The sequence below is a fragment of the Petaurus breviceps genome, unplaced genomic scaffold (genome assembly GCF_028583685.1).
Source record: "Petaurus breviceps papuanus isolate PSGF00001 unplaced genomic scaffold, PetGlider_PUasm1.0 174, whole genome shotgun sequence".
Lineage (NCBI taxonomy): Eukaryota > Metazoa > Chordata > Mammalia > Diprotodontia > Petauridae > Petaurus > Petaurus breviceps.
In genome coordinates, this window is record NW_027185761.1 from 54,534,093 (window position 1) to 54,558,456 (window position 24,364).

The 24,364-nt window shown below is 40.8% G+C and overlaps 1 protein-coding gene across 27 annotated transcripts in view; it reads left to right on the forward strand.

The window, feature by feature from the left end:
• The window catches only part of FHIT (fragile histidine triad diadenosine triphosphatase), a 1,710,176-nt gene that overhangs the window by 690,244 nt on the left and 995,568 nt on the right, over positions 1 to 24,364 (forward strand). For all 27 annotated transcript variants that reach the window (XR_011167576.1, XR_011167575.1, XM_069084211.1 and 24 more), the window contains one exon: positions 10,968 to 11,089. Coding sequence is in view for 25 of the 27 variants with exons in the window: in XM_069084229.1 (XP_068940330.1) it covers positions 10,968 to 11,089 (122 nt within the window). In the remaining 2 variants the exon portion in view is untranslated. The remainder of the gene's footprint in view (positions 1 to 10,967; positions 11,090 to 24,364) is intronic.

Below are 24,364 nucleotides of genomic sequence, written 5' to 3' on the forward strand. Positions count from 1 at the left end.
AAGCTAAGGCAACTGACAGTACAAAGTCACTAGGAGGGGAGCTGGGGGGTTTTATGAACTGCAAGGAGGCCAGTGCTGGGGGCTTATGGACTGTGTGAGGGATGAGTGCAAGAAGACTAGAAAGAAAGGAGAGAGCCAGATTGTGAAAGACTTTTAAAGCCAAACAGGGAGCCACTGGAATATATCGAGGGGAAGGGGAGTGGCACGGTCAGACGTGGGCTTTAGGGAGATCAGTTTGGTTGCTGCGTAGAAAAAGAGCTGGAGTAGCAGGGAGAGCCTTGAGTCAGGGAAGCCAATGGCAAGGCATGAGGCTTGTCACTCGTAAGACTTGAATCTAAGTCCCCCTGAGTCCCTGATCGTTGGGCTATACAGTCTCTGCTGTGGAGTAGCTGGCTTCTCCCCCACCCCCACCCCCCCAAAATGTCATCATCTATTGACCATTCCCTGAAAAGGAGCAAAGGAGAACATGCTTCTGTATCCCCTAAATCATCCTTAGAACCTTGCACAGAATGCCTTCTTTCTCCCCCTTCTATCCCTGTCCCATCTCCAGCAGCCTTGCTCCTTCTCTCATGTATGTTCTGGAATCTAAACCTCCCAAATGTGTAGGTGAAGGGAACAAACCTTTATTTGTCACCTACTTTGTGCCAGAAATAGTTGAAGGCACAAAATACAGCGGATTTGTAAATGGAAGATTCATTCTAGTATGGAGAGCTCACTGCGTCTTCTCAGGGTCGAGACAAAGACATGGTAGAGGTTAGGGGAGTGACTCAATGCTGTTTCTTTTGAGAATTGACTCTCTGGCAAAGCGTCACATGAGTGAAGAGGAAGGCAACAAAAAATGGAGCTGCCTTGTGCTATTGCTAGGGCGATGACATCCACCATGTAAATTATGGAGTCCACGCAGGAAGGGTGCGTTGAGTCAGGGTGAATCATTAGAGCAAAGTCGATGCCTACCTTGCAAAACTTGAAACTAACTAAATACAGAAGACTCCTACGGGGTCTGAACAATGGGATTGGTGTGACAGGATTCAGGTGTGGGCCTCGTTTTCTAGGGGGATGCTCATTAACGTTCTCTGCTGCCCTCCTGAAAGGTACTGAAGCATTCCCATTGTTCCAAAGACCAAGCTAATAATTAGAATCTCTGTATTTCCAAATGGCGACTGTAGTGGGAAGCAGTAATGAGAGACAAGAATGAAACTCCCCTGATGAGTGTCTATTGAGAGCATGCTTGAATGATGAAATAAAGCGAATTTTCAGGAAAAAAAAAGGCATTGTCAATTCAGGATAACCTGACTAATAGCTATTTGTTTAAGAACCACCACTGAGAAAATGTGGTTTGAGAAACGATTGAAATGCACTGCACATGCAGTACAGACTGTGTATGTACTGCTAAAACCCTGGGAAATCCTGCAGTATACAAGTAATGATGGTAGGAGGAAGGATAAAGGATTAAAAAAAAAAGAAAAGATATGTTGGTTTTTATTTATATGTTGTATTAACCAAGATCCCTGGGTAGAGAAGAAGTATCCAGAATGTCCTCACAAGCCCTAATTCTCCCCTTGCTGAATTAATTCCTGTCTTTTAAAACTAACTCAAAAGCCTCTTCCTAGTCTTCCTGGTCTTTGTAGTATTTCCCTATGGATTTCACATGACACTTTTTAAAAAATGTGAAGCACTTTGACAACCTTAAAACACTTTTTATCACCATCACCATCTTTGTCATCAGGGGGTTGGAAGTGTCCAAGAGGCGGCTATAGCGTAGAAGGCGGAATAGCAGGCTGAGAATCCCCAGAATTTGCCACTTTGATGGTGAGCAATAAGTCATTTGGTTTTCTTTTTTGGTTTGTTTTTTGTTCTTAATCTGTAAAATATATGGATTGGCCAAAATAATGTGTAAGGTCTTCTTCAACTCCAACATGGCACGACTTGTGATTTCCCATTTGTGCATGATTCAAGGCTCAGGAGAAGTCTGCCAATCATTGATTACCACTGCTACTCCCAGAGGGCCACATTAGCTATTAGGAAACCTTATGTCACATGATAGTTTGTGCCATGTACATAAGACTTGATTCCCCCAGATGCCAATGCCTTCCTCTCCCTGCCAAAAAAATCATTATCATGTATTTATTTTCAATTTATATTTATATTCAATTTGGTGGCTTTGAATAAAAATAAGGGGGTGGTGGAAGCATGAGGAAAGAAGAGAAGAGAAGAAAATTTTGGATTCATATATGTTTCATCCGTTATATAACAGAATTAAAGTCATAGTGATTATGTTATTTTCCAAATAAACACACAAAATGCAAATTATAACTCATCAGTGGTCAAGTGCACCAACAGGTCTTAACAAACAAGTATTGGCAGGCAAGTGTGTCTCGAATTGTCGGGAAGTCTAGCATGCCTTGGCAGGAATATGTAAGTGTAATGACTTGTTTACAGTACACTGCTATATGGTTACCTGACGAAATATAGCATCATCAAAATTTCAATTCAGGAAAAAACCCCACAAATTTACAATAAATTATTAAATCTGAGGTGTGTCATTTAAAAATATACATATATTTTTTTGAAATGACACAAAATTTAAAAACCCAACATTAAAAAAGTTTAAAGATTAAAGTTTCCCAGGGGGGCACTGAGTAAATTTTTTTTAAGGGAACAGTAGGTCAGATACATTTAGGAACCTCTGATCTCATGGCTTGAATGCTCTCTACTTAGGGATTTCATTCCACTTTGGAACAGTCCTGATGATTTAGAAGTTTTTTTGTTCATTTGTTTATTTTGTTTTGTTTCCCTGCTCATCAAGTCACAATTTGCTTCTGTTTGAATTCTACTCTTCGAGTGACTCTCTGGGAGTCAAAACTGAATGAGTCATTTCCCCCTGCCCATGATGGCCCCTACCATCATGGTGGGGCTTATTCTTCCTTCCAGGAAGAGCTTTTCTAAGGCAGCCCCACTCCTGCATACACAATCCAAAGCTCACGGTTGTTCATTATCTCTACTCTTGGGAAGTTGGTTGTGTGAAGTCAGTGGCTAAAGAGCCACTAACTTTCCAATGAGCTTTGATTGCCTAAAATTATTTTGGAGTCCTTGAATGATGAAGCCATTCGAGTCCCTCTCTTACCCTGGACTCAGGGGTTTCTGGCGTGTTTGTTGATGGCTATAGGATAAAGAATTCTTCCATCTCCTGATGCTGTGCTCTCCCTAAGTCAGGGACAGCCTGACTCCACTGATGTTTTCTTTTATGATTAGTCTCTTAGCTTCCATTAAACCCGGCAGGCCCTTGTGAGCTCTTGGGGCCTGATCCATTCACCTGGACACAAGACTCTATGCTCCCTTTTAATCCAGGATTCTATCTTTCTCAAGGTTCTCTCTCTGCAATCCTCACCCTTACATGTGACCTATTAGTTCCCTGATGGACTCTGGTTGTAGCCACTGATTCTGTTGCCTTTTTTCCACTGGGAATTTTACCTTCTAAATTGGGTTTGATGGAGTTAACTGAAACAAAACTTAAAAGACTTTCTTCACCAACATAATCAGGTGATTTATTTTTGTGGCGAAGCAGAGACTTGAATAACTCTTATTAGAAGCAGAAGACTGTCATTGCGGTTTGTTTTCTTACTTCTTTTATTACAGCAAAAAGTGAGGTTTTTTCATCGTAGGATTATAGTTCATTTTACAGATCAGGAAAGTAGGCCCCAGAGATTTGAAGTAATTTGCCTAAGATCAAGAAGGTGGTAGGCAGTGGAGGGGGAATTTGAACTCAGATCTGGTGATGCCAACTTCAGCCCTATTCCATCATACTAGCTTTGACCCTGGGCAAGTATTAAACCACTTTCAGCTTCAGTGTCTCCATCTGTAAAATTGGAATGATAATAATAGCACCTACTTCTCAGGGCTGTTGTGAGAACCAAATGAGAGATAATACATGTAAAACATTTTGCAAACTTTGCAATAAAATATTATTGTTATTTTAATTTTATCTTATTGTGAAGAACTTACAGACTGAAATGTGCTGTTGCTGAATGCTAGGATGGAATGAGGTGGTGCCTTTTAGTTTGTAATTAATGAGTAGTGTGATGCCAGCCCTATCGGCATCTTAGCTTACACCTAGTTATCATTCTTTGTAGAATCCTTAATAGCTTAACTGAAATAAATGGTCAAAGGCCAGAGATGATATTTCTTCAATCAGGAGTGAAGCCCTTGAGGAGGCAAATTATCGTAAAAGAATAAGTTTTCTTATCTATCCTAACATTCCATAGATTAGCGGCAAAACAGAGAGCAATCTCTCTTCTCTCCTGCGGTACCTTTATTATTTGTCCTTGGTGACGGTTTGGAAATTTCACCAATTCGAGATCACATTTGTCATTGTGATCATCGAGCCATACCCTCTTATAAGTCTGGATGCCTGTCTAGGCCAATCAGAGGGGGACTGATCAAATCCACTGATTCGCAAAATTAAATGTGAAGAGCTGAGACCTTTTTATTACTTCCTTTTTTGTTTACTAAACTTGGAGATAGTCATAAGAAAGGATCTTGTTGATACTCACAGATATGGTTATGTTGGTAGCATGAGCTGTGGAGCCAAGAAACAGGGAAGATATCGAGTATTTAAGAGACTGAAAAAAGGAAGACATTTTCTTCTTAGCATCCCTTACCTCTCACTTCCCTCCCCTCACTCCATATCCAATCAGTTTCCAAGGCTTGTTGAATCAGTTTCTTTGACATTTCCTCATATCTGTCCCCTTCTCTGTACTAATGTCACTGTTCTCGTCACTCCTTGCCATGTTCAGGCCCTAATTACCTCTGACAAATTATTGCAATAGCCTCTGAATTCATCTGCCTGCCACAAATGTCTCCCTTTTCTGATCCGTCACCCACAAAGCTTCCATAGTGATTTTCATAAAGCACATGTCTGACCTGCTCATGCCTCTGCTCAAGAGGTCCTTAGAAAATATAAAGTCCTCTGATATTTGAAGCCCCTAACAATCTGGTTCCAAGCCACCTTTCCATGTTACTTTACTCTATCATTTGCTCGAAATTCTAGGAAAATTCACCCACTGGTTCTTCCCCAAATTCCATCTGTCATCTCTGTGACTTTTCAGAGGATTTCTGCCTAGAATGCTCTCCTTTTTACCTTCTCTCTTCAGCTAAAGGGCCACCTTCTATGCTTGGCCTCTCCTAATTTTGCCAGTGGTTAACTCACCTTCCAAAATGATGTTGTATATCATGTGAATGTATTTTTTCATTTACTTGTGTATGTCCATGTTTTTCCCCCAGTAGCAAGCAAATTTGGGGGTATGGAACTGTTTGATTTTTGTCTTTGTATCTGTATTTGAGGTTAGAGTTAGTTAAGTAGATCTGAGAATTGTTTATGGGACCAGATGAGATCCCCAGGTGAAATAGTATAGAGAGAAGAGAGAAGGGGGCTCAGGACAGATGCTTGGAAGCCCTCCATAGTTATCAAGCATAACTTGGATGAGGATCCAGCAAAGGAAACTGAGAAGGATGGATGAAGAGGAGAACCAGAAGACAGCAGTGTCACCAAAATTTACGGAGAAGAAGGTATCCAGGAAAAGTGGGTGATGCATAGTGTCAGAGGCTGCTGAGAGGCCTGGAAAGATGAAGATTGAGAAGAGGCCATTGGATTGGGCAGTTAAGAGATCATTGTAGCTCTGGAGGGAGCAGTTTCAGGTGAGTGATGAGGTTAGAAACTAGACTATGGAGAATTAAGAAGAGAGCAAGGTGAGGAAGTGTAAGCACCGATTATTGATGGCCTTCTCAAGGAATTTAGCTAAAAATGGAGAAGAGTATAGGACAATAGTTAGGGGGGATGGACAGATCAAGAAAAGATTTTGTTTTGTTTTTTCCAGAATGGTGAAGGCATGAGTATATCCAAAGTATATACAAAGCAGCCAGTAGACATAGAGATTAAAGATTAGGGAGACAGGGAAGATGATAGCAGGGGAAATCTGCTGGAGATGAGGAGATGCAATAAGGTCATTTATACATGGAGAAGGGCTTACCTTGAAAAGGGGAAGGAGGAGATAGTGGGAGCTGAAATCTGTAATGTGGGATGAAGAAGAGATTCCAGGAAGGTGCTCTAAACAAGCAGCCTCACTTTTCCTAGTCAATACTAACCAGAATCTCAACTGTGTGGGTAAGAAAGGGGAGCCATAGAACCTTTGTAGAAAAAGAAAAAAAGGTTAGAAAAATCCTTCTGGGAAACAAGACAGTGAACCAATTAAAACTTGTAGTGTCTAAGATGGGATGTGAGCTCCGGTCTTCATTATTCCAATTCAAACCCTATAACCATCTAACTATCTTATAGAGAATGACAAACTCAGGACACCGGCATGGTCTGTCTACTAGGCACATTTGCCAGTCTATAGGCAGTTGTTTTCTGTCCTGGCCAGAAATTTTGAGTGTCATTCCCCCCCAGACTGAAAATTTTGTTATGGTAAATGAGGCCATTTTTTTTGGTCTTGATTCTTACCTAGCCCTTAGTCATTGAATGGACATTGATTGCTTCTGACCAACTGGGGTCTGGGAAAGACCTTAATTACAAAAGACCAAGGTCATCCACTGTTTCCTATGACTTTGCCGGTTGTCTTGACTTTTGTCTTGCCACTGGACTTCACTGACTCTGGAAGAAAGAGGGAGGCTTAAATCCAAGTCAAGACATCTCCCCCTTGATGTTCTTAGTCCTTTTCAAGAATGGGAGACAAAGACAACAAGGTTTCTAAATTTCCTACACATACCCTGAAAGACCAGAATACAGAATCTACAGATTTCCATAAGCTCTCCTGAGCTATCCCAGCTATGGAATAATATCTTGGCACGTTTGATTCTGTTGTTTATAATTAAAATTTAAGTGGGTATGTCATCTAGTCCAATAAAATTATGCCCTGCCACTTAATATTGATGTGAGCCTTGCAAACAGTTTAAGTTTCTGTGAGGTGGGTCTGAGTATTCAATCAGGAGCTGGGGTCACGAAGACCTGAGTTAGCCTCTGAAACTTATTAATAACTGTGTGTATATGTGTGTATGAGAAAGAGAGGGAGAGAGACCCTGGGCAAGTCACTTAACTGCCACCTACCTCAGTTTCCTCATCTGTAAAAGGAGAATAGGACAGCACCTATCCCCCAAGATTGTTGAGGCATATTGACAATTTTGGAACAAATTTTTACTCATGATTTAAACAGGATAAAAGAAACTTACTTCCATTTCTCCTTCCATCCGCTGCAAAAAACAAAACCCTAGAAAGCCCTAAGCCTATGTCTGTTTAATCTGTAATTCCCAGACCCAAACTTAACTGAGCCCTTTATTCCACAGAAGGTCCCTACAGGGATCCCTTGCTTCTTCCACAGTAAATTAGCCCGGCCCTTGAAGAAGAGAGCTAAGTGCTCCGTGCTGATCTTTTGTGCAGCTTCCTAATTGTTTTTTTTTTTTTCTGTGTAAAGATAAAATGAATGTTTGCAAGGCCAGACAGACTGAAATAGAGAGATGCTAGAACACAGAAGAGTTATGTATATAGAGATATCTCTGCCTGGGGAAAGTAAGGGGCGGCAGGAGCTTACGTATCCTGCAGTTAAAAAAATACACCCTAATAGTGGAGGGCCCCCCCTTCTCTCTTTTACTGCTTCTTGGTTTTGCTTTTTTGAAGGGGGGAGGGCAGGGCAATTGGGGTTAAATGACTTGCCCAGGGTCACACAGCTAGCAAGTGTCAAGTGTCTGAGGCCAGATTTGAACTCAGATCCTCCTGACTCCAAACCCAGTGCTTTATACACTGCTCCAGCTAGCTGCCCCTACTTCTTATTTTGAAAAAGGTGTTTTGCCGTGCTTCCTCCCTTCATCCTTTTCTGTCTCTAGCTTGGAGAGGAATTCCAAGAACTTTTAGCCCCCCTGTGTCTCTGCCTCTTTTTCTATCTCTTGGTCATGCTTTCTGTTGGCCTAGAGGCTTTTCCCTCTGACCTGGCAGCTTGAATGTGCATTAGCATGAATTTTTTCCAAAGTCCACTAGGACCCCAGGAAAGGTGTCTATTGTTCTGTCCTAGCTTCCCTGAGCTGTTTTCTTCTCTTCCCCGTATTCTATGTTTCTTTGTGTATTTCTCTTTCTCTCGTAAACTTGAGCCCTCATTTCCTATTTTGTGAGTGTTTATATTTTCTCTGAGTGTGGTATATGTGATACTAAAAGTTACTAAAGTTAAACATTGTTTTTACATGTAATTGGGGAAAAAATAAAATATTAAAATAAACGGCCAGAAAAAAATTATTAAAACTAAGTTCTTTTGATGCAAGTATCTGATTGAATCAAGTATAATGGAGAATGAATCCTGGCTAAAAGGAGCTAGGTTTAAGTCTCTCTCCTGTCAGTGTGGGTATTACCTCTATGTCTTTGGTCAGGGCACATTTACCTCTCCAGGCCTCAGTTTCCTCATCTGTAAAATGAGGAGGCCATGCGCTCAATGGTCGATAAATTCTATTCCATCTTCAAATCTGTCATCCTGTGATGAACTTCCCCAGTATGACCCATTTTAATTCTGTTTGCTTAATAAATTTATAGACCAGTTTTCAGTGAAAGACTTCAGTGAGTGGGCACATTACACCGAGATATGCCCTGGCCAGAGATGGAAAGTTCCCCCTCCCCTCTGCCTCTGGACCCTCCTCAAGTAGCACCTCCTTCCAAACTGTTTCAGTTGTCAGGGTCTCCTCTCCCTGCAGGTCTTTGCCCTTAAAAAAATGCATCTCGGGGCGGCCAGGTGGCTCAGCGAGTAAGAGCACCCGCTCCAGTGTTGGGACGACCTGGAGATCGAATCCTGGGCTCAGACACTCAGCACCACACCCAGAACCCAGAAATAACTGGCCGTGTAACCTTGAACAAGTTACTTAACCCCGATTGCTTAAAAAAAAAAAACAAACATTCTATCTTATCTTATTGGTGGTGACAGTTGTTTGGTAGTGAGTGAGCAGCTGTAATCTGCTAATTACCACATGAAAAAAAAATGCATCTCCTTCTCTTTGGTAGAAGAGAAGCCCTCAGCAGGCAGGGATTGTTCCATCCTTATCTTTGCATTTCCATAGCCTAGTAGGGTACCTGGCGCATTGTAAGTACTTGTTGGGTTGACCTTAATTACTTCATTTAAGGAATAATTGTATAAGATTTTCAGTGTCTACCACAATACCTGACATTCAGTAGATGCTTAATAAATGCTCATTGGGCTGAATCGAAATGTCTTTTTAAATGTTAGATTTAAAGAATAAAGGATGTTCTGCTTACAGTAAGTGTTTAATAAATGTTTACTTAGTCAAAACAGATTTAGAAGCTACCCTTTTAGGTTCTAAATTTAGGTACAAGAAGGGGCGGCTAGGTGGTGCAGTGAATAGAGCACCGGCCCTGGAGTCAGGAGTACCTGAGTTCAAATCTGGCCTCAGACACTTAACACAAAAACTAGCTGTGTGACGTTGGGCAAGTCACTTATCCCCAAATGCCCTCCAAAAAGCAAAAATAATAATAATAATGGTAGAAGATCCCTAGGATCAAGCTTAGTGTATGCACATAGTATAAAGTACTTAATAAGTGCTCGGTGGATTGAATTAAAAGCTAAATGATCCCAAGCATACAAAGCTTACCAACTGTGTGTCAAAAAATCCTATTTTGGCGAGAGGAGCTTTGCTGCTCACTCTCCAGCCTTGATGTTTCTATCATCTTCATACCTATAAGCTAAATAAGTTGGACTCCATGGAGCGGGACCATGTTGGATAAGCACATGAACACAAGAAGGAAGAAGCAGTTTTGGTCCCCCCAGTGTCTGTTTTCTCTGCCCGCCCCCCCCACCCCCCATCATTTCTCTTCCATTCTGATGACCTTGCTGTCCTGGCCTGGTGAAGGCCGTCATTTGCGTAGTATATCCCTAAGACCACTTGGAACCTTTGGTAGTACTACGCATCACCAAAAGACCACTCCTTGCTGGTGGGTGCATCTTATAACTTGTCCTCGTCCCCCGTCTTCTCCTATTTCTGTGTCCCTACAGCCGCCTCTCTTTTCCCCATTGCTGCCTCCAAGTTTCAATGAGGCCAAGACCTCAAGGGGATGAACCTTGGTTGTTCCAGAAGGATCTTTGTCATGGTCAGAAATCCAGCTAAATGAAAACCCTATTTCCTGTGGCTTTTTTCCTGGATAGGCTTTGTTCACCCTCAATCTTGAATAGGAGTCTTGCTGTAAAACTTTCCCATTGTTTTCCTGTCAAAGGGAATTGATCAGCAGCATCATTCTGAATCCTGCTGGCTGTTTCTTTGACAAAGTCATTCATTCTTATCTTGAACCCTCATTATTTTGCTTATCTCTTTCCTTTTTGGTCTGAGAAAACTGTTCCTTTGCTCCATAAGAAAGATGTATGTGTGTGTATATGAGTATGTGGTGTGCGTGTGTGTTTGTATGTTGATGTGATTATGTAATCCTGAGCAAGGTCAGGTCCCAGTGATGCTTTTCTAAGTGAGTGTTGTACAAACAAGAATAAAATCATGAGTAGCAAGATTTAGCAACTAAAAGAGGTTTTGGACAGCAGGGCTACTAGATGCAACTTCTCACTGAGGTGCCAAGATGGTTGAGGGAATAGGATGAGGGAGGCCAAATGGAAATGAATCAGCAAATTCCCAGTGATTTGGAAAAAAGAGTAATTTGTGAGTCTGGAGATCATTTTTGTTTTTGAGGTAATCTCGCTGAGCTATTAGGCTTTAAAAGACGAGAGGCAACCTATCAACACAAGTGAAATGTTTTAGGACAGCTCCCTTTCTCTGCCTTTGTGACTATTAAACAGGATCCCACTAGAATGGGCTATTCAATAGAATAATAAGGTCTCTTGAATTTTTTTTCCCTTAGATTACATTTGGATGTATATTTGTTCGTTTTTCATCAATTCCAGTCAAACCATGTGAATTCTACTCTTCCTTTCCTTTTCCACTAGACTTGAGCTACACGGAAGGATGTCCTTCATATTTGGACAGCATCTCATCAAGCCTTCTGTGGTGTTTTTGAGGACAGAATTGTCCTTCGCTCTCGTGAACAGGAAGCCGGTGGTACCAGGCCGTATCCTTTTCTTGAAAAGTCCCCCAAAGCTGACAGACCCAAAGAATCCACAAGTGGCTTCTGGTAGTCTTCCAAAGAATGGAAAGAGTGGCATTTTTTTCCCTTGGAGGAGACCAGGTAAGATGTTATTCCTATTTATTCTGAAATCAGTCATTGGAACTAGAAACATGGTTGAGCAACATTGCAAAACTTCTGAGAGTAGTTGCTTAGCAACTGTGACCTTCCAGGGAAATTTTCTACTGACCGATTCACTTATCAGATGTATGAATAAACAGGTGCTTTTACAAGTTGTCTGTGTAACTTAGGCTTTAAATTGCTGGAAAATCGATGGTTTTCTTATGATGCCTTCAGTCTTTTAATTGCTGGTTTCAGTACAGAAACAGTGTATGTTTTAAGAGTTGGGTGGCAAAATGGTGGCAAAATGTTAGGTGATTGTTTTCAAGTCAATTTCATTCTTATGTTTCTACTAGTTTACGCAGAAAGAGATCAAGAAAGTAATTTTTAAAAATTCCTACAGATAGGAAAGAAAAAAGGGAGATATTTCTGATTCTGCTCTGAAAAGGAAAGATTTTAGTGGGAATAAATTCTGTTTCTGGATTCCTGTCACTGGGATTCTCATTGTTAAAATTGTTTTCTTTCCATCTACCTGTTAATGGACAAACTGTTTTCTTCCTCTGACTTTGGTAGGAACCATTGCAATGGGATTTAGGGAGTTGACAAAAAAAAAGAAAAAAATCTCTGGGTTTATTTTTATTTTGTCAGATGTATTGCTAAGTAAAGATGTGCCCTTGCATTTTATACTTACTCCCTAGATAACATATTTCCTTCTATCAACCTGGCTAAGTAGGGGAACGGGGGAGAGTGAGACAATGTACAAAATTCCATATTGCAATATAAATGCTCATCTATAATCTACACGTGTGAGTTTTACTTAGAAATTAGCCTTAAAGAGGATTCCTCATTACTTTACACTGATCGACATGCTATAAATATAGCTGATATGGCTATTGGCAAGTGAAATGTTTATGAAACTTCTCTCCAGGCTATTTCCTTATTTTTCGCTCCGAAAAAGAAAGAGGAGACTCCATTCTCCCCTCCAAGATCAATATCATTTTAGAAGTGAGACACAGCCAAGTGGGATTTCTAGGCTGTGCCCTAATTAAGCAGGGGGATCATAAGTAGAAGCTTTCAGAACACTTGCTGAGAATAGTAACAGTGACACATTAGGCTTGTTCACCTCCTTTTTTGCCCACATTTCCCTATTACAATATCCTTCATGCTGCCTCTCCTGCCCAGTTCTTCTCTGGTAACATAATGCAGCCTACCATAGACCTCTCGAATGCTGTATGCCTAGGAGTCATGAAATATTTTGGGAGTTCAGGATGCTCAAATACAATGCTAATTGAGTGCCAGGGAAACCTGCCAAACCTCTTGCAGTGTTATATTTGTCATGTCTTTTTTATGTCCTTTAAACCGCATATTCTATGGTTATTCTTGGCCCAGCTATTGTTGGTGTTAGTGGTGACACCATTCAGTATTTATTATTTACCTGACCTGTATCGTAAAATGTGAAAATATGCCATTGTTCATCTTTTCTTTCCCCTGAGCTTCTACTCTAAAATAAGGGATCCTGTGTTTTGAGTCACCTGGGTTCTGGTGTATAATATTCTTCAGTATCCTTCATTAATCTTGGAAATGTTCACCCCTATTTACTAAAGAATCATAACTCACCCAGAATTACGCAGCAGTTGGAGGCAGAGTTCATTAGAGTTTAGCTCTTATACCATTTCTTCTTTCTTTCAGGAATGCCTTATTACTTAGAAGGAGGTAGCTTTATGTGGGCTCTGTGGGTTTTTCAGAGAGGATCATGGGATCAGAACATTTAGATATGGAATGTGCCTTAGAGAACATCTAGGCCTGGTCCCCCATTTCATTGATGAGGAAACTGAGCCCCCAGAAAATGGAAATGACTTGCCCAGATTGTCAGAGGATATAAGGTCGAAAGCACACGTAGCTGGGGAAGAATTTGAACTCAGGACCTCTGACTCCAAATCCAGGGCATCTGCCACAACACCAGAGAGGAAGATGAAAAGAAAGGAAGAATGGACCCTGCCATTAGTTAGCTATTGACCTTGAAGAAGTCATGTGCTTTCTTTGGGCCTCAGTTTCCTCCTCCTCTGTAAAATGGGAAAGCGGGGTCACACTAAATGGCATTTAACTCTAAGATTGGAGATATGTGATCTACACCATTAGTCCTAATTGCAGTGACAAAGGGGGTGGGGGAAGAATATGAAATGTTTTCTTGGTTTCCTCTCTTGCCCTCCTCCCCCAGCCCAAACTGCCTGCCAAAATGTGTTGGGGGAAAACATATGGGGGGAAATAACTGAGTAAATATTGGATATCTTTTTCAACGCTGTCACATTAAGAACGGAAATGATTATCCTTCCTTTTGATTAGGGTTGATTAGAAGCCAATGAGCACCAATCCTGAAGCTCCGCCATCTTTTCTTATTGGGGTATAATCTTCCTTCTCACTTTTCCCCCTTAGATTCAGGTTCATTTCCTAAAATGAGTTTCAGGTTTTATTGTAAAACACGGTCACCTGAGGTCTAGGATAGTCTTATACAGAGTGTGGTTTTTTTTTTTTTTTTTTTTTTTTTTATTAGTTAAATGTTTAAATAGGTGAAGAAAACTCAGCTGCTTTACTTCAACTTATCTCCATGAACAAACTAGCTGAGAAACAGTGCTTATGCATTACTGTAAATTTCAACATCTTACTTATTATGCACTCCCTTCATATAAAAGATCTGGCAAGAACAGGTGGATTTTTTCAAGTTATTAAAACAATTCTATCTGTTTTCATTTTGTAAGCCTATGGCACTCTTTTTCTTTGGGGACCATTTTTGTTTTGATGAAAAAAAATATTTATGCTTGTGAATTCAGGAGTCAAAGGAGTTTGCTTTAAATACCTTTTCACTGTAGGTGGCAGGTTTAATTGACTTCTCACTAAGGTAGAAACATTAGGGTGGAAGGGAATTTGGGATGGGAATTGCGAATAAAGGGGAAGAAACCTTAATGCTTGGGATTAAGGGGATACTAGATTGTGGAGAGGAATCTGCTTTCTCTAGTTGGGGATGAAATAAACATTCCCCTGATTTTCAGCTTACAGAGAGAAGACAAGCACATTCATTTTCATGGTAACTTCAAAATACCCTTAATAAAAGTGAGTTCAAAGACCTGAGGGGGGAAATGTCATGCGTGTGTACATGTATGCATGTGTTCAGAAGAGGTGGTAAAATCTAATGAATGACAATTAGAGTTAGAGAAGTTAATGGTTACTGGCAACGAACGTCACTTACCAGCTCAAGTTCTGCCTTTTCTGTTGGCACAAACTTCATAGCTGGGAGTAGCTGTTAGAAAGGGGAGGAGGAGGTTGTTTTTTGCTCATGAACCTTTGCTGCAGACTGGTAATCTTTTATACTAGTTACTGAAATAAGTTCTGTGAGTCTATAGAAGACGGACTTGCACATTTAAAAAAATCAGTTATTTTATCTGGCTACACAGCGATCCTCCCAACAGGAAGGAACAATAGTTCATAGTGACTTGTCTCAAGACCATTTCTCTCTTAACTCCAACCTAGAGATGAGAAGAATGAAATGACAGTAATCAAACATATATTAAGCTCCTACTGTGTACACCACACTGTGCCAAGGGCTGTGGGCACAGAGACAGAGGGGACACCAAATAAATCCTTTGTATTTGAATAGCAACAAACTAGCAGTGATGAGGATGGTGTTGAGGCTTTAACCTCTGTAACCATAACAACAGCTAGTCCTCAGAGTGCTTTAGGGTTTGCAACGTTCCATGTATACTTTATCTCGTTTTATCTTCACAGCAGTCCTGTGGGTAGATGCTCTGGAGAGGAGGGAAGCTTCTCGTGGGCAGGGATGGTTTTATGTTTGTCGTTCTTTCTCCAGCACCTGATACAACACCTGGCACTAGGTAGATACTGAATAAAGGCTGGTGGAATGATTTTTTTTTTTGGAGGGCAGTTGGGGTTAAGTAACTTGCTCAAGGTTACACAGCTAGTATTTTTGTGTGTGGGTGTTAAGTGTCTGAGGCCAGAACCGAACTCAGGTCCTCCTAATTCTGGGGCCGGTGCTCTTACTCACTGCGCCACCTAGCCACCCCGGAATGAATTTTTTACAAATGAAAAACTGAGGCTTATATGGTCACATCACTAGTTAATGTCAGAGACTGGACTCAGACCGAGAAGTTTCCTGATCCAAAGAATGCCGGGCATGACATTTTTGTTTTCCCCCTTTTGGTAGAGACCTGTGAATCTATATCTATCTATTTCTGTGTCTGTGTCTGTTTCTGTCTACATCTACATCTGTCTGTGTCTGTATGTCTACATCTACATCCACATTCATAGGGATACGTTCTGTCTCTCTTTCTTTGTCTCTTTCTCTCCTCCTCCTCCTTCTCTCTTTCCATACATACATCTAGTGAATGTATCCCTGTGCACATGTATATAGGCATGAGTATGATGCCATATTTACATAATAGTATGGGCTACATGTGCAAACACGCACAGTATACCTGTTGTATGTGAGCATGCATATATGAATACACATACCTGTGCATGCATTCCCATGCTTATATAGATCTACATATGCGTATATATATATAAATACATACATACATACATAAAGTTTTGTTGATACTTTTTTAATCCCTTTTTTCCCCTGTAAATACCTTTTTCCTGACCCTCCTCAAATTGGAAACTTACTTTGTAGCAAAGAAAAATGATTCAGCAAATGATTCATAAGCTACTGTGGGGAGGCCTTGCTCAGACTAATCTGGTCCCTTCGGTTCAGACTTGGAACAAAATATAATACTCGCAGACCATCTGAAAGTCATGTAATGAAGGTTGATTTGACAACAGTATGGAAAGCATATTCAGCAAGGGTACGGCATTGATTGAATTGAGTACAGCCTCTCTGCTGCTGGCCAGAAGCATGCTTCAAGCCTAAATGGTCCCTTTGTACTTCAGCACTAAGGAATTACGTGTGTCAATAGCTTAAGTCCCCTCATAGTTTCCTGGAACAATTACATCTCAAGGATGGTTTCACTACCTCTTAAAGGGGAAAAAAAAAAACAAAAACAAAAAACCTAAACAAACTAAAAACTCCAGAAAGGCTAGCCTAGGCTGAGGAGGATAAATGTTGCTTCTGTGATGGGGGATAGCATTGATTTTTTGGTTACTCAGAGTTGGTCTTCTTTTAATGACTTTTTCCCCCATTACCATTGCAGTAGTCATAGAATTAGCATGGCATAGGGAATCTCCCTAGATTTGGAGTTAAGAGGCCTTGCTTTCAGATATTTACTAAATGTGTGACCTTGGGCAAGTCACTTAATCTCTCAGTGCCTGACTTTCCTCATCTATAAAATTGAGGGAAGGGAGGACAGACTCATTGGCTCCTGTGGGCCTTCTAACCCTAAATCCATAATCCTTTGTTCTTTTGATTCTTCTCAATTTCCTCTGCTTCCAGTCATATAAATATTCTGGTGTTTCTCTGAATTTTTCCTATTTGCCATTTCTTAATACATAGTCATGTGACCTTGTCACATTTTTTTTTCTTTCTCTTTCTGTGGATTTTATTGTTATTTCCCATCACTCAGTCAACATGAATTCATCAAGTGCTTGTTATGTGCAGGAACTTTACTAAGAGCTAGAGTGATGTCCCATCATGTTGATGGTGACCCATGAGATACTCTGGCAGCGTCAGAATTGTTAGCCTCCTGCCCCAAAGATCCATTTGAAGTTCACCTTCCCCCCTTGGGGAGCAAACACTTTGGAAGCTGTAAACAAGGCTTAAAGCAAATTGGATGGGCTTTGTTCTCCAAGGTACCAGTCTAGAGAAAAACATCAAATGTCTTTAATCCATTCGTGTCTGATTACCGGAAGACATTTTTCATAATGCTTGGTGAGACAATCTGTTTTCAAGGGCTGGCGTCACCTTGGAGTTTAACAGGAAACTATGTGTAAACTCAGGAAGTCTAGTTACTCTTCATGTTCTAAATAAATTTAAACGAGTATTTTTTTTAACACATATCTTCTTTCTTGTCCTTGCCTTGGCATTATCCTATATTCTGGCTTTCCTCTTGGGTTAAGCATGAAAAATGAATTTGAACATTAGCAGAATCCATTTGGGGACCAGGGCTTTTATTGTAAATAAAATTATTCATTTGTTATGTCCTATTGTTTTCAGCAGACAGAGTATCGATTCTTGGATGGCTATTCAGAATACCATAAAGAGCCCAGGCAGAAGGGGGTCCACAGCAACATTTGTAAGCTGATTGAATGCAGCTCGGAATGACAGAGACAAACCTTGCTGGCTGCCCGTACTGCGTCGTACAAATCCTTTCCCCCCCAGCAGTTTATTGAATCAGTTATTAAAAGGAGCAGAAATTTCTAAATGAGGATGATGAGCAAAGTCTCATCCAACCCAAACCAAGGCATGCATGATGATTTGCTGAGGGCAAGCTATAGAGCAGATCTGTGAAGAATTAGAAAACAACCCGTTTGATTGGATCGTTGAGGTAGGGACAAGAGTAGCTTTGCTTTTAGCATACAGTAAAGGTCTATAATGAATTATACTAGCTTACAGTTTTATAGAGCTATACAACATCCCTAGCATGGAGGTATTATTGCCCCCATTTTGCAGATGAGGAAAGTGAGTCAAGAAGCTTGTATTTGAGGCAAGAATTCAGTATACCATAAGGGTACCTTGGTACAGGGCAGAAGTGTCAAACGGGGGACTACAAGCTTCCCAGGATGCTCCCCAGTGCACTCAGAACCAGATTAAAAAGGTAAATGAGGAATATTTCATAAATTAAGTTTAAACAAAATTGACTTAATTTAAGCCGAATAAATAAAGAAAAGAAAAATACAATAAAACATGAATAATATTACATTTTAAAACTAAGTTAGCATGTGGCCAGCAGGGATGCTTATATATGGTTTGGTGGTCTCAGTTTCTATTTGAATTTTACACCATTGCTGTAGTGGAGTCAAGAAGACACAAATTCACATCCTTCCTCAGATAATTACTAGCTGTCTGACATAGGACAAATGACTTAACTTCTCTGACCTTTGACTGTCTAATCTGTCCATTAAAAGGGTTGGATCACATGACCTTTAAGAACTTTTCAACCTTCTATTCCTGGCTTTTTTTTTTTTGAGGCAATTAGGGTTAAGTGACTTGCCCAGGGTCACATAGTCAGTAAGCTGAGTCTGGATTTGAACTCAGGTCCAGGGTCAGTGCTCTATCCACTGTGGCCACTGTCCTTCCACCACCTTCTATTCTCTGACCCTCTTTGATCCATGCCTCTAGGCTCCAAGTCTAGCATTAACAGGAGCATACTATAGCCATTTCAAACTGGCTTTTGAAAGATACTTGTTAAATTTTCAGTGTGAGCATTTACACCTTGGAAATCTGCAAATGTTACAAATCAAGACTTGATTTATCATTTTGTTATTTGTCTCAACTTAAGAAAGTCATGGGGAAAGTGTTAATAATAAACATTAAACTTTAATCTGTATCATGCCTACATTTTTTACAGAGAGCCAGTTGTTAAGCATTTACCAATATACCCCTGATCATTACTCATTCATTATATCAAGATGCTTCTTAGTAAATAGCAAGTGATTGTCCACATTTCATGTAGAATTCTGTCATCATAAACTCCAGATGTGAAAGCTTTCTTTTCATACCACTGATGTGTACACCCTGAATGACTTTGGGCAAATCACTGGACCACCCTGGGCCACAATTTCCCTGCCTGTAAAATGATGGAACGGAGGAAATAAACTTCAAGGCTCCTCAGATTCCACATTTATGCTTCAATAATTGGCTTCATATCTTCACTCTTCTATTTAGTGAATTTGTAACCTTGAGCAACTTCCTTAACCAACCTGGGCCTCCATTTTATCATCTGAAAAATGGGGAGGAAAAGAGGGAATGGAGGGGGGTTGGTTTAGGTTGCCTCTGAACTTCTGTCTGGCTTTAAATCAAGGATACTCTAAGTCTATGTGTGGAGTTATTCTCTGTTTGTGACAGAAAATTTGTCCACAATGTTTATAGGGATTGCCATCCTAGAGATGTCAGAGAAAGAAATGCTTTTTTAATTCATGCAGTAAAAATCAGAAACGCTTACTATTTCCGGAGAAGGTCGTAAGTTAGTGCATCCAATCAAGCCAGCCTTTAATTGTTCAGGAAGCTTCCTGGACTGAAGTTATTAGTGTGATGAAAGCCAGTCTCAATTTTCATTTTTAAGAGTTCTCCCTCCCCATTCCAGGACAAAAGTTAGTCGTGGATTATTGTTTGGGTTTTGTGTTTCTGAAGAGATGTTTGCATTTTCCCGGATCACATGGATTGATTTTCATGGCTTCTTGTTCTTCCTGAGCTCCAGACCACACTGAGGGGTGTCAGAAAAATGGCAGTCTCAGCCAGTGTTTGCTGGCATTTCTACAGTGTTTTAATGGTTTGCAAAACACTTTGCAAATATCTCATTTGATCCTCACAAGTTTAGAAGGTAGGTGTTGTTAGTGTCCCCATTTTACAGATGAGGAAACAGGCAAACAGAAATCAAGTGGCTTGTCCAGTAAGTGTCACAATCTGGATTTGAACTCAGGTCTTTCTGAATCCAGATCCAGGGCTCCATCTACTGCTCCAGCGGACTCTCTTTACCTATGTTTTAGAGTTGCACATCCCATTAACACAGGTAGGGACATCAGAAGTCAGCACACCCAACTTCTTTATTTTACAAATGAGGGAAACTGAGCCCAAGAAAAATAAAATTATTTACCAGGGGTTACACAGGTTATTCAGCCATTCTCAATCCTGTCTGCCTCTTCATGACCCCATTTGAGGTTTTCTTGGCAAAGATACTGGAGTGGTTTGCCATTTCCTTCTGCAGCTCATTTTACAGATGAGGAAGCTGAGGCACACAGGGTTAAGTGACTTGCTCAAGGTCACACAGTAAGTGTCTGAGGCTGGATTTGAATTCGGGAAGATGAGTCTTCTTGACTTCAGGCCTAGGTCCATTGCTCTGCCTAGGTGCCCCAGGTCATGCACGTAGCAAATGACATATCTTAGATCTGAACTTGGGTCCTCTGACTAAAGCCAGACCTTTGATGTCTTCATTATTGATATTTCCTTCATTGGTACAGACTGTGGCCTGTGTATACCTCCAGATGCTGTTGAACTCTTGTTCACGTTCTCCCACGAGTCTTTCCTCTAGGACCTGACACTGAATGGATAGCAGCGACTCACTTTGGCCAGCCGCCTCTCTTGATCTCTCACTATCCCACCATGTTTTGTGCTGGGTAATATGAGTATCTGTCAGCATTTGGAACATGGGTCTGTGACTGAGCCCCTTAATCTAGGCCTGGGTCTCCACTTTTCCATTTCTTGATAGGGAGAGCTAAACAGTGTGACCTCATGGCCTTTCTGTAGTCCTTATTAAACATTTGATGATTTTCATAAGTCTACAAAGTAGGTGTTCTTCGTAGTGAATGATTTTGCACTACAGGGGATCACCCAGATGGAGAGGTGAAAGGCAGCATTTAAGGGATAGTTCCATTTAAAATTGCAATTATGCAAAGCAAAATCCCAGAGCAAAGGTAAATCACCCCCGGTTCGGTCAGGGAGCTTGGGCTCACCCAAATTAACCTTAAATAAAAAAGGAACAAAGTATGAAATTATTGTGTCACTAGGTACTTCATCCTATAAATTCCACTAAATGACATTTTAAGAAATGAGCACAGTTTTCTCGTTTGTGTCCACCTCTTCCTGTCCCCCTCATGTCTAAGTAAGTCTTGACTTAGATGGAGATTCTATAGCCCAGAAAGACCATTCCCCATTCTCACTGGGATTTCCATTGTGGGCTTGGGGTTCAAGTTGATTTGACTCACTGAATGATTGTCAGCTTTCTAGGTTTCATTTCTCCAGGACAGGGGTTTCCCTCCTGGGGCATGAATACTCCTCAACGTGTCAAAAGCTTGTCTAGAGAGAATGAGAATTATTTAGCAAATAACTATATTATCCTATTGAAATCAAACTCTTTATTTCTTACCTGCATAGGCATTGCAAACTTTAGAATTTATCTCCTTTCATAAAAAATGGAGCAGTGCAAATGCAAAGGGGCATAGGAAGACAAAAAGTCTGTGGATCCCAGGAACTCCAGGAAGTTGATTATAAGCTCCCTTAGGGCAGGGCATATTTTAAATTCTGTCGACCTATCTCTAGTGCCTAGCAAAGCACACAGCACATATTAACATTACAGTACATCACATCAATGAATGCATATTGGATCAGTATAGTGGAAAAGTGCTGGGTTTGGGAACAAGCAACCTAAATTCCAATCCCAGCCATTGACGTCATTTTTTAAAACTAATTAACACCAAATCATATTACCTGAAGTAAGCCCCATTCCTTGTGTATTAAAACTGCCACTGTTAATGTCTTAGCCTCATGAACTGTCCCTCCCTTTGTTCCCAATCACTTGAACTGACCAGAGGAAGGTGCTTAGAGATCGTGTGGTCAGTGAGAGGTCCCTTGGATTTGGGTTTCAAGTCAGAAGATTCACTTGTGTTCAGACTTGACCTCCCTTTTACCATGCAACCTCGGACAAGCCACCTTGCCTTCTCTTTGCTTCCCTGATGCTTCCGCCAAGGCTTGGCCAAGAAGGAGCATTTCATAAATGCCTCTTGACTGCATGAGGGAGATGTGGTTCTTTCGTAAAATGGAGATGCCATAGTTAGGCAGGAAGGGTTTTGTAGATTGTGAAGTTATATTAAAGTGAGTTGGAATGATGGGATTTCAGAGCTAAAAAGACCCTCAAATGTCATTCTGCCCAAATCACTCATTTTACCTGCACAGACAATAGGCCCCAGGGAGGTGAATGGCTTGTCCAGGTGACTGGCTCCTTGGTGACTGGATTATGATTCTCCTGACTCCAAGGCCCATGATTATTCTTCTAGGCAGTAAAGTCCCTGTTATTATTACTGTTCTGAAAAATATGCAATTGGCTTAGTCTCACCATTCTGTAAATATCTGTTTTCCTTCCATAATGAAGTAGGTACTGTGAGGGATAGGTGAAATATAAATCATAATTCCTGTCATCAAGGAGTTTACAGTCTAGTTTAGGAGTGGGGAACCTGCAGCCTTGAGGTCACATGTGGCCCCCCAGGTGTGGCCCAACCCTAACCCTCGAACTGAATTCACGCAAAGGGCTACACTTGAGGACCTAGAGAGCCACATGTGGCTCAAGGTCACAGGTTCCCCAACCCTGGTCTAGTTATTAATTAATATCCTCCACTTCATAAAAGGTAGTGTTCAGATTATAAGCTAAATATATCACGTAGTGAACTATGCAAAAAATAGTTGTTGGGTTGGGTTTTTTTTTTTAATAGGATCCTGAAGACAGAGAAGTTAAAAAAAAAAAAAGAATAGAGGAACAGGGTTGATTGTAGCAGCACAAACATAGGAATGTTTTGTGTTCCCGACTGTGGGAAATCCCTCCAGATGTAGTCCAACAGGGGCAATAACAGTAACCACTAACGTTTATGAAGTGTTTTAAGGTTTGCAGAATACTCTGTTCATATTATCCCATCTGATTCTCACAACAGGCCTGTTGAGTTAAGGGCTATTATTCTCTCCATTTTACAGATGAGGAAACTGAGTCCCAGAGAGGTTAAATTACTTGCCTAGGGTTTCACAACTAGAACCATAGTGGACCAAGGATTTGGAAAGACTACTGGAAAGGCACTCCTGGGGCCTCAGTTTCCTCATCTGTATAATCAGTTCATAAGCATTTATTAAGTACCTACTATATGACAATCACTGGAGAGACAAAGAAAGGCTGAAGGCAGTTCTCTGTTCCTGTTCTCTGAGAGCTGCTAGTCTGATAGGGGAAAGTATTGAAAAGGAGAGTGTCAGGCTAGATGGCCTTGAGGATCCCTTCCAGCTCCGAACATCTTGTCCTGGGATCCTCCGTTCCAAGAATACCCCAGCCCAGAGAAGGGGAAGCTGGGAGAAATATCCCAGTAGTTGTCATAAGATGGAATGAGATAAGTCAGTATTACAGGTATCAGATCCACCTGTTGGAAATGCCCAGTATTAGATTAGATCTTATCCTCTGGGGAATTTGGGAAGATCTTCCTCCTTCCTGGCTAACTCCACGTCAGATTTCCCTCCCATCATGCTGAATGACATCAGTCTGACACATGCCAGCCTCTTTTGGTTATGTGCTGGGCTTACCTTTGACCTGCTCCCCTTCGGTGGCCAAGGGGTACAGGAATGCCCCTCTACCTGGAAGTGGCTGGTCCTGATGTCACTGACCTCGTTCAGTGCTCCTAACTGAGCGCAATTAGGAGCAATGAATGGAGTGCATCATTATTCATGAGAAATGTCATATAATTAGCTCAAATAATGCAAAATACATTCTGAATTTCAATTTGAAATGAAAATAGATTTGTTTCCATATCAGCAGGCAGCTAATGTTTATCCTATATTTTTATCCACATTTCAAAACTGTTATGTTCTGTTGAGTGAGCGTGGATCTTCTGAAACTCACTTGGTGAAGTTGGCTGGAATAAGGCTCCTCTTATTGATGCGCTGTTTGCTTTAAAATATATTGATTCATGAAACCTACTGAATTCAATGAGGAGGTAGCAGTGAATAGTGGGCCTTTCTTGGAGTTTGAAAAGCCTTATTTCAAATCCTGACTCTGACATATCTGGACTGTGTAATCCTGGTATTAACAACAGCAGTAGCAGCAGCAGCAATGATGAATAATAATACTATCTACCATTTAAACAAAGTTAGGTGGCCAGTGGATAGAGTGTGGGGCCTAGAGTCAGGAAGACCCATCCTCCTGAGTTCAAATCTGACGTCAGATACTTACTAGCTGCGTGTTCCTGGGCAAGTCACTTAACCCTATTTTCCCCAGTTTCCTTATTTGTAAAATAAACTGCAGAATGAAATGGCTTGCTACTCTAGTATCTTTACCAACAAAACCCCAAACAGGGGTCCCAAAGAATCAGATGCAATTAAAAAACAACTTAATATCTAGCTTTTATGTACTGTTTTGAGGTTTGCAAAACATTTTACGCATATTATCTCATTTTGTTCTGACATCTGATATCTACCCTATAATGCAGTGTACCATCCTCATTTCACAAGTGAAGAAACTGAGGCATCCAGAG